Here is a 12921-nt window from a genome sequence, read left to right as displayed (position 1 = left end):
CCTGATGAGTATAAGTCCAGTTCTCACCCTCCTTTTAGCTCTGCTTTTGGTCTATCCATCAACTTCATTGACCTCGTAGCTTGCTAAATGTTCCACTGTGTTCACCAGCTATAGTCTCTTACTTTGTCTGCTATGGTGATGGATGCGCAGCTAGCATGCAGTCATTTTTCTTTGGAAACAGCTGCCTGCTGTTGAGAGAGGTGAGATTGAACCAAAACAGTAAAGATATGAGCCTTAAAACAATAACAATGAGCTGAAACAGTAGTGAAAGAGTAGCTACAGTAAAATAACTGAAAGACTAGCTAGAAAAAGCTGAAAGACTATCTACAAAAAGCTCAAACTTCCTGTAGAGCTGAGGGGAACTGCAGAGTCGGGTTACTGTATAATTCTCTGTGGGTTCATCACAATTAGGAATTCCTTTTATTGTGTAAAAATATTGATTAGTGCAGCTTCAAACACATGCAAATGGTAACATTTTAAAGGTAAATAGCCTAAATGTGAATTGGGACTTTACATTTACTTTTTATAAAAACAAATTCCAGTTTCTGTTATTTTAATAAAACCAATTTCCATTTGATTTGTTTGTTTGCAGAGAATCTGAGTGGGACCTCCAGGCAAGATGAGACGATAACAGAGACCAACACGGATAACAAACCAGAGAGACCCAAACCACCCACCAGTCTGCCTACAGACACACTAAAGGCTACGCCACCCACACAAATCCCAATAGTCTCCCCTGACAGGTACTGTACACATGCCTGTACACCCACATGTGCACATAGCTGAATTCACTCATCCACCCAGGATCTCCAGTTGAATGTGTTCCCTGTCTGCAGTCCACAGACAGACCGAGAGAAGGATCCAGACTACGACTCCCTGCCTTCGCAAACCTCCCAGTCGGAGAGCTCCATGCTGCAGGTCATCTGCAGACCAGAGGCTACCAACAAAGAAGATGCCTACACCTTCCATACTGTACACAGTAAGCAGCCACTCCTGAATAATTACATATTAACATATTATAGCAGTTAAAATGTAATGTATAATGTTTTTTTTGTGAAATGTGCCTTGGACATCACAGTGTCTGCAGTATAAAATCACAGCAAAACAACAGTAAAAAAGACAATAAATACATTCATCCATCAACAGTTTAGGAGTCTGTTGTGCTGGGATGGTCTGATATTATTTTGATCTTCTGAACAAATACACAGTATGTGTGGAAGGCTCTGCCAGCAGCTGATGGCTTCACTTTTGAAAACAGCTCAAAAAGCTTGTAGATTAAATGACATTTTTCTGGAATGGCTCCAAACTGTTCATCTGTTCAGTTATTCGTTTATGGTTCAGTCTCGGATGTCTGTCTGTAGCGCTAAAAAAAAGATATATCCCACATAATAGATTTAGGTACTCGTCAGCTGGATGTCAGTTATTGCACATTACTCATCCAAAGAGAAATAGTCTGACGAGTTTGTGTGTTTTTGTCCTCACCAGGAGACAGGCCTCGTAAGCTGTATGCAGAGAGAGCTCTCAACCTGCCGCTAGGAGCAGAGCTCATCACTGGCAACATGTGGTACTGCTGTCAAATCTTTTCCTCCCCCTCTTCTTCATCATCATCATCATCATCTCATATGATCTTTTTCTACCGTATTTTCATCCCCCGTTTTTCCTTTTCCTGCTTTGTCTACCTGCATGTTATCTTCCACTACCACCTCATTTTACCTTAAACTATCATCACTGCTCTGTAATCAGGTTTATTCCGCAGATTAACATCAGTCTGTTTTGTGTGTGTGTGTGTGTCTTCAGTGACCTGCTGTCAACTTCTTCCAACTCGGAGTGTCAAGACGGCCTGGCGGGCGGTCACGCTGACTGCCCTTTCCAGCGACGCATCATCCCTGCACACAGGCTTCGGCCACGAAGGACGCACCCTGAGATATTCCAGGTGTCCATCTGCCTTCACTTTTTCTTACTAGTTCTGCATACCAATGATTTACTAAACCTGATTTGCTAAGATTAAAGACAGGACATGTTTATGAAACTAAACAGATGCATAGGAGTATGGTGTCAGGGGTCTTCCAAATGGTGTTCAAATGCTGTTATTTCAGCCCATTGTCATTCCCAGGGCGTCAACACTGACGCTTTGTCACGGCCGTCGGCACCCTTTAGCTCCGGTATGCATCGCACCGGGCTTTTCCATTAACTACAATGTAAATGCATCCAACAACACAGGGCTTTCATCTAGAGACCGCTGTGCGTTATTTTTCACTTTCACTTTACAATCAGTTGATCGTTCGTGTCCCGTGTTCACAACGTCAAGTAAAATTTTCACTGTACAACTGAAATAGTTTTAAGCCCAACCATGTTGTTTTTTCTAAGTGGCTTTGTTGCCTAATCTTCCTGTAAGCAAGTGTTTTTGTTTAATTGACAACATTAAGCACGTGTTTACTGCGACCGAAAAGTGACAACGAGGGGTCTGATAAAGTGTCAGTGTGTGACGAGGTGTGATGAGAACGTGTTGGTTATTTAATGCTACCCTGTGGGTTTTTGACCACTAGTAGTCCATAGAAGTGTATCTTGTGCACGCTCACAAGGACCCACGTGCACGTGCATGCACGCGGGTGACATGATACCCTGTTCCCCCGATTGTTGCACGCTAGTACACTAATCGAAAGTGGCTGGTGGTAACGTGCCAAGAAATGTAGCAATGTGGCAACAAGGGGAGTTTACAGGAAGGCTGTTGGCAAGCAAACATGGATGAAAACAATGTAGGTTTCATATTCTTCCAAAAATCGGGTTTGTAAATTTTTTATGAGGACACAAATGCTTCAACGTGTTTGTTTAGGGTCAAGGATACACATGATGTGGTTTTTTTTGCGAGACGGTTTGTTTATAAACCAAAAAACTTTAACTAGATAGGTCATTATTAATTAATACAAGAATATAATATAAATCTTAGGGCTGTCAATTGATTAAAATATTTAAACGCGATTAATCGCAAATTAATTGCGTATTTTTTATCTGTTCAAAATGTACCTGAAAGGGAGATTTGTCAAGTATTTAATACTCTTATCAACATGATAAGAGTATTAATTTAGTGTAGCCAAAATTTAGTGTAAGGTTGCAGCGTTATTTAGCCTCCTTCACAACAAAACAGGATGACTTGAAATTAATTTGCGTTAACTTGTTATTATCGCGTTAACTTTGAAAGCCCTAATAAATATATATAATAATATAATATAATATAACAAATTCAATTGTTAAATTAAAAAAGGATTCATATGTTACAAGTTAAAACAATTGACAATTAACAAACAACCAATAAATATATTAAATATAGATTCATTCATCTATAAACAACATTGTCAATACAGTTTTTAAAAAATAGTCAAATTCAGAAAAACAAGGAAATTAAAATGCTGATTCCTTTTTCAATTTGCATTTCTACTTGTTAACATCACAGAGTTGATTGGCAAAGTCCCCAGAGTGTGACATACTGTGAATAATAATCAACCAACTGGTAAATCAGATTAGTGTTTTCTATCTGTCAAACCATATGAATAAAGAAAAAAAATACCATTGCTGCTGTTTGAAACAGTAACCAAATGAGGAGTCCTGAATCAGTCTACATCACTGTTGGATGCAGACCAGCAGGGGTGACACACGCTGCCTGGATCAGTTGTTGAAGCTGAAACAACGCAGACTCTCTGCTGAATCATTAATGCACCCCCTTGTGTGTGTTGCACATCGTGCAAAATCATGTTGTTCTTCTGTCTACTTATAATGATCCTGACTGTGTTTTGAATGATCCTACATGGGAAATCATGCCAATAGAAAACATCACCTGTTTCCTGTATTATTGCAGTTGAATTCATGCGGGTCTAATCTATTTGTGTGTTTGTGTGTGTATCAGGAGGAAGACTCTTTGGATGAGTCGTCGGAGACGTCCACTCAGGAGAAACCGAGCAGGAAGATTTATTACAAACTCAAACTGTTTCCCGGGAAGTGGATCAACATTTTATATGACAGACTCACCCTGCTTGCACTTTTGGACAGGTAATACACGAAACAACTGCCTGCAAACTCTCTCCACTGTTGTGCCCACATGTTTGGAAGTCCCAAGTCTGGAAAGCAAACATCAGAAATATTATTCAGCTGGGAAATTAACTCTGAAAATATTTAGATTAAATACAGAATTTTAGAGACATTCGTATATTATATAAATCTCTATATCTCTATCGCTCTCTATCTATATATATATGTCAAAGTTAACGCGATAATAACGTGATAATAACGCAAAATTGTTTGTTGTTTTAACAGCAATAATTTCTTTAATGCATTGCAACTTGCGATTTTTAGGTTAAACAGGCATGGCATTTTTCAAAGGGGTCCCTTGACCTCTGACCTCCAGATATGTGAATGTAAATGGGTTCTATGGTCACCCACGAGTCTCCCCTTTACAGTTTTGCCCACTTTATGATAATCACATGCAGTTTTGGGGCAAGTCATGGTCAAGTCAGCACACTGACACACTGACACACTGACAGCTGTTTTTGCCTGTTGGGCTTCAGTTTGCCATGTTATGATTTGAGCATATTTGTATGCTAAATGCAGTACCTGTGAGGGTTTCTGGACAGTATTTGTCATTGCTTTGTGTTGTTAATTGATTTCCAATTATAAATATACACATACATTTGCATAAAGCAGCATATTTGTCCACTACCATGTTGATAAGAGTATTAAATACTTGACAAATCTCCCTTTAAGATAAATTTTGAACAGATAAATGGACAATCATGCGATTAATTGCAATTACATATTTTAATCGATTGACAACCCTAAATATATATTTTATATTTTCTCTGTGAAACTAAGTAATAAAACTGCATTGTAAATTCTGATAAAGTTGATTTCACCTACAAGGATGTCAGTCACTGGATATTCTTGTCTCTTTAAATCTAAAACAGTGCTGGGCTTGAAAAACCTTTAGAACATCCCTTCCATCAATATCACTTCATATTTGGTCATTTTTTTGTGTAATTTCTTCCAGTTTGATCAATAAGTGCATTGTCTTTTCAGTTAAATTATCAGTTAAGCAGTAATTCAATCCCTTAAAGTCTGCCTGTGATCAGTTTTGTGCAGGAATGACGCTCTTCATGAGCAAGGATATACTGCATGTCTAATAAGCTACTGAATGCACCACTGTAACCTCAACTCCCTGTGGATGTCTTTGTATTTGCTGTTTCTGAATAGAAACATGGAAGTTCTGGAGAATCTAGTTGCAGTCTTCATGGCCTTCCTGGTTTCCTTCCTGGGTTTTGTGCTCCTCAACCACGGCTGCTTCAAGGACTTCTGGGTCTTCCAGTTCTGCCTGGTCATCGCCAGCTGCCAGTATTCCTTACTGAAGGTAAGAAAAATACAAAATCTCCACTAGAAGGTAGTGGATATTACCTAAGCTTTACCTAAATGCTGTCTAACCATGGTTCTGAGCAGTTTACCTGAATCTTTACGGTTCTGTGATTGTCTAAGGAAAGCACTGAGGAATGAATGATGTGTGAGCTCAAAATAAGTGCCATGGTGACCCTAATGTATAGATTAAAAGTAAAACTGACCTCAGACTTGCTAGTTCCTATTCGCTCCCGCTCACTTCCTCTCTGTTGAACTCAGATGTAACAATACTGTTGTCAATTGTTTTCATGTTAATTTATAAATGGGGATTGAATATTGGCTTCTGTGGTTTTGTTTTCCAGAGCGTTCAACCAGACGCAGCTTCACCAACACATGTGAGTTTAATCTCTTCAGAAACTTATGGGTGACGTCACGGAGACTACGTCCATATTTTATGTAGTCTGAGGTGAAATCGTGCAGTTACTAACCTCCTAACCTGTGTGTGTTCATGCATGTGTCTCCAGGGTCACAACCAGCTGGTGGCCTACAGCCGAGCGGCCTACTTCTGCATCTTCTGTGCTCTGATCTGGACGCTGGAGCAGCTGCTGAGGAGGAAAGACCTGCCCGTCTCCACCCTGTACGGAGTCACCATCGTCTGCCACGACGCACTGGGCTTCTTGCGAGACCTGCTAGTGGGTAGGGATAAATGTACAAGCAGAGACACATAAATAACATTATTTGTTTTATTTCCTGTTCAAAACAATAATCTTTCCTTTGCGGATACTAAGAAATGTCTTTTGTTTAACACATAAAACAGGTTTTACCTACTGCTTCCCAATCACCTTCCTGGTGGGCCTTTTCCCTCAGATCAACACCTTCACCATCTACCTGCTGGAGCAGGTTGACATGCACTTTTTTGGAGGGACAGGTTGGTGGAACTGTTTCTTATCTTTTGATTTAAGTAAAAACTTGTGTTCATGAACCCAGATCCTAAATGAATGTTCATTTTCAGTTGTTACTGAAATCTGTGTAATATGTATTCAATGGTTAAAGCCCCTGAAAACTTTGATCTTGAATGAGAAAATACATTTTCAGGGCCTTTAAAAGGTACAGTGTGTAGTACATTGCCCTGTCCCAGTTTCCTCCCGGTGTCACAATTCTCACGCTTGTTTCCCTTTTCGTTTATCACGTTAACTTTGACAGCCCTAATTATATTCCATTCCTGGAAATGGATTCCCCGAAATGTTACACACTGTTGTGATTTAAAAACCATCAAACTGAGACTACAGTTACATGCTCAGCTTTGTTTCTCAATGTTTAATCCTACTGTAAATCTATTTTCATCCTCACTCTAATTTGTGTGTTTCAGCTGCTACGAGTCTCATCTCTGCAGTCTACGGCATCCTACGCAGTCTGATCGCTCTGTCTCTGCTCTACGGTTTCTGCTTCGGAGCTCTCAAGGTACCAATTAACTGGAGATTACAAACAAAACAGAGATGTGAATATATAGCCCTTTCTCCTCTCCTCTCCTCTCCTCATTGTTTCCCCTGAGTTTGTGTTCATGGTCATCCTCTTGGTTATAGGAATAAAAGAAGACGGTTATAAATAGCGTGCATCCAGGCAGTTTCACTCATGGAACTAAGTAGAGCTGCAGCAAAATACAAAGTGTTGCTAGTCATCCTTCAAAAGTGACTACAAGGTTGCAACTGCAGGGAAGAAGCTTTTAAAGTGTGAAGATCTAAAAGCAGCAGATTCTGGCTTTAAAGGTACATGATGGTATGATTCACACCGGTGTGTGTGTGTGTGTGTGTGTGTGGTTACAGGAGCCGTGGGATGAGCAGCACACCCCAGCTCTGTTCTCTGGTTTCTGTGGCCTTTTGGTGGTCTTCTCCTACCACCTCAGCCGACAGAGCAGCGACCCCTCTGTACTAATGTGAGTATCGGTGTGTGAAAGCTGGGGTAGGCAGTATATTTTTGGCGTCATTGGGCAAAACTTTCAGCATATTGTAATTCAAGTCGTCTGAGAGAAAACTAGACTTCTGCATCTCCTCATGGCTCTGTTTTCAGGATTTAGAAAATCTAGCCCGTGACGGGAGATTTTGGCCAATCACAGGTCATTTCAGAGAGAGAGAGAGAGAGCGAGCGTTCCTATTGGTTGTTCTACAAATGTAGATGCATGTGTACGTCCCTTCAGATGGTGAAAGCCTGATTCAACGGCAGAACATCCTGCAGGAAAAGTTCCTGTTCGAGCATTAACAACAGATGGCTTCACTGCAAAACAACACAAAAAAAATGAAGACAGATTTATCAAAAAGAGTCTGACAATATCGGCAAAGCGTTTCAGAGATGGAGAGAAAATGTTGCCTTCTGCTAACCGTAGCCGTGACCTAGGGATGCACTGGTCCAACTTTATTACCACAATATTAGTTGCTGCCAAATCCTACACACTGTACCCTTAAGATTTTATACTAGGTGAGGCTATAAATCTGACTTTTACCTTTATTGCATCTCCATTTTCTCTGAAATTATAATAGAGCTTAGTTTACTTACAATGTATTCATATTCTTTGGCTTCTTACCTTTCAAAGGAGATCAGATATATTGATATAAGCCTTATGATTGAGGAGCTATTCCTGATTCATTTTGGGTATGTTATTTTTTTCGCATTTGTTTTCTCCATGGGATAGGGCTAGAGCTTAACAGGTTAAGGTTTGTGACAAAAAGAAATCTGTTTATGTTACTCAACAAATAATATCATCTCGTAATGTCTCATCCTACACATGTGACATGTTTATTTACAGGTCTCTGGTCAAGTCAAAGGTAATGCCTACTTTAGTGGAGAGTGAGGAGGAGGAGGAGGAAGACACGGAGAGTAAAGACCCACTGCCAGAGAAACTGCAGAACTCCATGGTAACTAAACATGATTATGTAAAAATCAACGGATCTAATGTAGTTTTGTTTCATCAATAATGTTGTTAGTGGAAGATGAGTGATGGTTCAGGTTATTATCAGCCACTGATGTGAATGCATAAAGACACTTTTCCAGTGTTGTTTTTACTCCTCTGATCATTAAAGCTGCAATTGGTAACTTTGATCAAATATGATAAAAGGTTATTTTTATTAAACGGTCACTATATCCTGACAGTAATGCATGAGATAATTAAACTGTGAAAAAAACATGTTCCTCTGCCTCCTCTTAGTGCTCCTAATGGTATTTGGTATAGATTTCACATCGCTCAAAGGAAAACAACCAATCAGAGCCGAGCTGGCAATCACTGATCGCAAAACTTGCGAACTCTGTCAAACTGTCAAACTAGGCAGTGCTGTTTGTGACCCGGCCACCACGTTGAAAGCAGTCGAGCCAAAACCAAGCACCGCCCACCAGCTGGAGCAAACTCTCATTTTACAGCTAAATAGTACACTAAAATATGTTTCTGAAAACATTTGAGGAGAGAAATTGGCATTACAGTAACAGAATCTTAATTCATATTTGATCAGCGCTGCCTAGTCTGACAGATTGATCGGTGTACGTGAGTTATATGAGCAGTGATTGACAGCTGCTTCAGAGATTGCTCGGCTCTGATTGGTTGTTTTCCTCACGGTGAAGTCTTGCAAATGCCATTAAGCTAAGTTTACACTAGCTTATGTTTTTTTTTCCAAAGATCATCTGTCTCATGCACTACTCTCAGGATATAGCGACTGTTCTATAAAGATAACCTTTTTATCATTTTTCCTCAAAGTTACCGACTGCAGTTTTAATTGAACAGTTTTTATTGTTCTGAATTGCAGCAGCCCAGAGTCATATTTAGCTCATGTCAGTTCACAATTCTCATCATCAGAAAATCAAAACTCATTAAAACTATGCACCTGTGTTGTGGAATTCATACAAACTGTGTATGAGAGGGCAGAGTGTTGTAACTGAGATAATAACACAGTGTTAGCTGTCGATCATTGGGTGTGATTACAGGGAATTATGCATCAGAGAAAACAAGCCTCCCGCCGCCTTTTACACTATTAATGTGGATTGTGAAGCTCTTAAGTCCTCTCCAGCTGCTGCATCTTTGATCTCCAAAAATTGAAGGCTCAGAACGATTAGACAGAAATAATCTCACACCTAAATTAGTGTGATAAACGAATGTGTTTTCTTTCAGTGCGGATTATTAATGATTGCAGCTCTCTCTCCCTCTTGCGCTCTGCAGAAGGAGATTCTGCTGTCGGATGTAGTCGTGTGCTCTGTTGCCTACATCCTAACCTTCGCCCTCACTGCGAGTACTGTGTTTCTGTCTCTCAAGGTGAGATCCTCGAGTGATCCCTCTCTCTATCCCGCTGATTATTTCTGTCTTTTACTTTTGATCTCTGTCGCAGTTTGAATGCTAACTCAAGTGTTTTATTCATTTTCATCACGTTTCTTTCGTTAACTTGTATCCAGCCCTTTGTGACCATCGTGCTGTACGCTCTGGCAGGGACGGTGGGGTTTGTAACCCACTACCTGATCCCCCAGCTGAGGAAGCATCACCCTTGGTTGTGGATCTCTCATCCGGTCCTCAAGACCAAGGAGTACCACCAGTTTGAACCCAGAGGTCAGCATGCCTACTGTATATACTGTAGTCCAGAGTTGTCTGTTATATCGCTCTCTTCAAAAACCACCAGACTCCATTCACAAAAACAGTAATTTTACGTCGCAGAACACAGGAGTTGCTGGTCTAACGCTGCATCGATCGGTTAGTTTGTTTGTGTTATTGTGTGACTTTCGGATCCGAACTAATGTGTTGTCCACAGCACTCCAAACTGGGAGCATGCCGAATTACGGAGCCGATTTGAAGTGCAGGCAGATTCTCTTAACACCGTTGTTGTCTTTTCCTGAGTTCTCATGAATTCTCCTTCACATCTTTTCTTGACCTCATGACATTTTCCATAGATATCAAGGAAATGTGGTTAGGAAAGGACAGAGAAGTAAATAAGATGAGGCTTTCCTTTTCATATTGGCCGTCTTGTCATCAAGATTATGATGTATCAGTGTGACTTCCCTTACGGAACAGCGATTAAATGACAAAAAACAACATGCTCGTAGAAACCCTGAACTAGGTCTCTCTCTACTCCAGGAAGTTATGATTCTGATCTGCTTGTGTTATTTCATTATTCTTGTTTGTGTTACAGAGGATGCCGTGCTGATGTGGTTTGAGCGACTGTACGTGGGCCTCCTGTGCTTTGAGAAGTACGTGGTGTACCCCGCCATCGTGTTGAGCGCGCTGACTAATGATGGCTTCGCCCTCAGTCACCGCAAGAAGCTGGGAATCCAGTGAGTGGACACATATAGCCAAAAACACAAGAGTGTGTGTGTGTGTGTGTGTGTGTGTGTGTGTGTGTGTTATAAACCACCTGTTGTATCTGTTGTCTGAACTCTTTTTTGTGCCGTCTCCAGCTGTGATGTTCTCCTGACAACAGTCGCTGGCCTGAAACTCCTGCGTACATCCTTTTGCGACCCCAGCTTCCAGTTCCTCACCCTGCTCTTCACCCTCGTCTTTTTCCACTTCGACTGTCCGCACGCCTCGGAGAGCTTCCTGCTGGACTTCTTCATCATGTCTATTGTTTTCCACAAGGTGAGACAGCAGGGTTTGAAGATATACATAAAGATACGCAGTTATCTCACACACACACACAGAATGATAAATGGATACAGAAAACAACAGATACTCAGAAATAGAAACAAACTCACAGAGAAATAAAAAAAAAACATGAGGGCAGACCTGGCAAAACTCAAACACAAACAGGCAGACAGATGTCACATGACTGTGTTACTTGTGTTACGCCCGGGCCGGACTGGGCACGTCAGCAGCGCGGGGCTGCCTCGCGAATCTGCTGCGTGTCCCATGCGTGTGGTGTCCACATCGGCAGCGTTTCTGCTGCAGCGCTGCTGCTGCCAGTCCTTTCTTTCTACATTGAGTTTGCCTTTCATAATAATCCACAATTAAAACCCGATACTTTTTTAATTTATGGCGCCCTGCAACACTGTCCTGCAAATATTTCAGAATAAAAGCCTTGTGTTCACAAATTAAGGATTCTGTCCACAGAAAAAATGCTAGAGGGCTTTTATTTTATTTATTTTATACAGTCAAAAGAACATGTCACTGTCTACTTTTGCTGTGAATTTTGCGCAGCACGCGGTAAAAATAGGCGAGACCTCGAATCTCTAGAAGAGACGCAACTGACATGCACCTGAGCCACGCTGCTCACGCGGACTGTGTGGCTGCTCTAACCTGTTAACATGGACGCCGAAATAAAAAAAAAAACACGTTCCGCAGCTACCATGCGCTGCTGATGTTCCAAGTGTGGCCCGGGCCTTAGTCATGATGGCTATCACAAATCTTTACTTCTAATTAAGTCTTGGCATGTAGATTTATCCCTGACCTTTGGAATTAGTTTTACAATTACACTTAAAGGGACTCTTACAAACAGAGGTCAGTTTACTCATCATGGAGAGTCCTACTCAGCCTCTGAAAACAGTTGCATGATGTCCGCTTTGTGAAGTCTGTGAAAATAACCCTGATGATGTCAGTAATGTCATCGAGGTTATCTTTGCTCAGGCACGAGACTGTACATGTTTAACAGAAAGTCTGAGTTACAGACTAGAGGTGTGGAGTTTAAAAGACGTGGGCGTTTACCAGTCATGGAGGGTCTAACAAAAAGACACTATCCAATTGCATTATGGGAGTTGTAGGATCTAGCATTTTGGCAATTTGACCTATATTACGGACTAAAAATCAGGATGTCTCGGTCTGCGACTTCAATTTTGATACTGTCTCTGTTGAGTACCTCAACTTTATAGAAGTGCGATACCAAATCACTGAGGAGGACTCCTTTCAAGGGGACATATCATGAAAAACTCACTTTTTCAGTGTTTTTGCACTACCAAGTGCCTACCAACCCACAAACTGTGAAATAAGAATAGACGGAAGATAAGAGAACATGATTCAACAAGTCATTCAGATTTGGCTCCCCTTCCTGTCACTTGCAACTACCTAGAGCTGCTTTTGCAGAGGTGCACCATATTTTTCTCGCAAGCCAATCAGAGCAGACTGGGCTTTTTCAGGAGGGGGTCTTAAAGAGACAGGTGCTAAAACGGAGCGTTTCAGACAGAGGGTGAATACAGGTAGATTCAGTTGGAGAAAAATTATGTGTTTTTTTAACATTAAAGCATGTAAACATGTTCAAGTAGAAACCCCAAATACAAGTATGAATCTGAAAATGAGCTTGACATGTCCCCTTTAAAAACGATAAGTAATGAAAACTGTTCATTGGCAGCAACAGAAACATATTTACTTTAACTTTGAATGTTTTTTTGGGGGGGTATTTATGTTGACTTAGCACAACCAGCTGTTGAAAGCATTTTTTCCAAAGATCTTGACTGAAATGTTATTGTAGGAAAACATGAAATATGACATTTCCAGTGGAAGAGATTCATTCTATCTGCCAGCATTTGAGCTCAGAGGGCTCATCAACCTTTATAGTGTTGTGGAGGAATGTAATAGATATCACTTTATTTCAC

The 12921-nt window shown here is 40.8% G+C and overlaps 1 protein-coding gene across 1 annotated transcript in view; it reads left to right on the top strand.

Moving 5' to 3' along the window:
* pcnx2 (pecanex 2) overlaps nt 1–12921 on the top strand; it is a 43311-nt gene that overhangs the window by 13214 nt on the left and 17176 nt on the right. Inside the window, exons 9-24 of the mRNA XM_037781938.1 lie at nt 593–743; nt 837–979; nt 1486–1564; nt 1798–1933; nt 3902–4044; nt 5242–5395; nt 5739–5771; nt 5901–6072; nt 6194–6304; nt 6746–6837; nt 7200–7309; nt 8177–8285; nt 9575–9667; nt 9805–9955; nt 10533–10674; nt 10798–10975. Of these exons, the coding sequence (XP_037637866.1) occupies nt 593–743; nt 837–979; nt 1486–1564; nt 1798–1933; nt 3902–4044; nt 5242–5395; nt 5739–5771; nt 5901–6072; nt 6194–6304; nt 6746–6837; nt 7200–7309; nt 8177–8285; nt 9575–9667; nt 9805–9955; nt 10533–10674; nt 10798–10975 (1997 nt within the window). The remainder of the gene's footprint in view (nt 1–592; nt 744–836; nt 980–1485; nt 1565–1797; nt 1934–3901; nt 4045–5241; nt 5396–5738; nt 5772–5900; nt 6073–6193; nt 6305–6745; nt 6838–7199; nt 7310–8176; nt 8286–9574; nt 9668–9804; nt 9956–10532; nt 10675–10797; nt 10976–12921) is intronic.

This window comes from Sebastes umbrosus, chromosome 10, assembly GCF_015220745.1.
Source record: "Sebastes umbrosus isolate fSebUmb1 chromosome 10, fSebUmb1.pri, whole genome shotgun sequence".
Classification (NCBI taxonomy): Eukaryota; Metazoa; Chordata; class Actinopteri; order Perciformes; family Sebastidae; genus Sebastes; species Sebastes umbrosus.
This window is presented reverse-complemented; position numbering and strand designations above follow the sequence as displayed.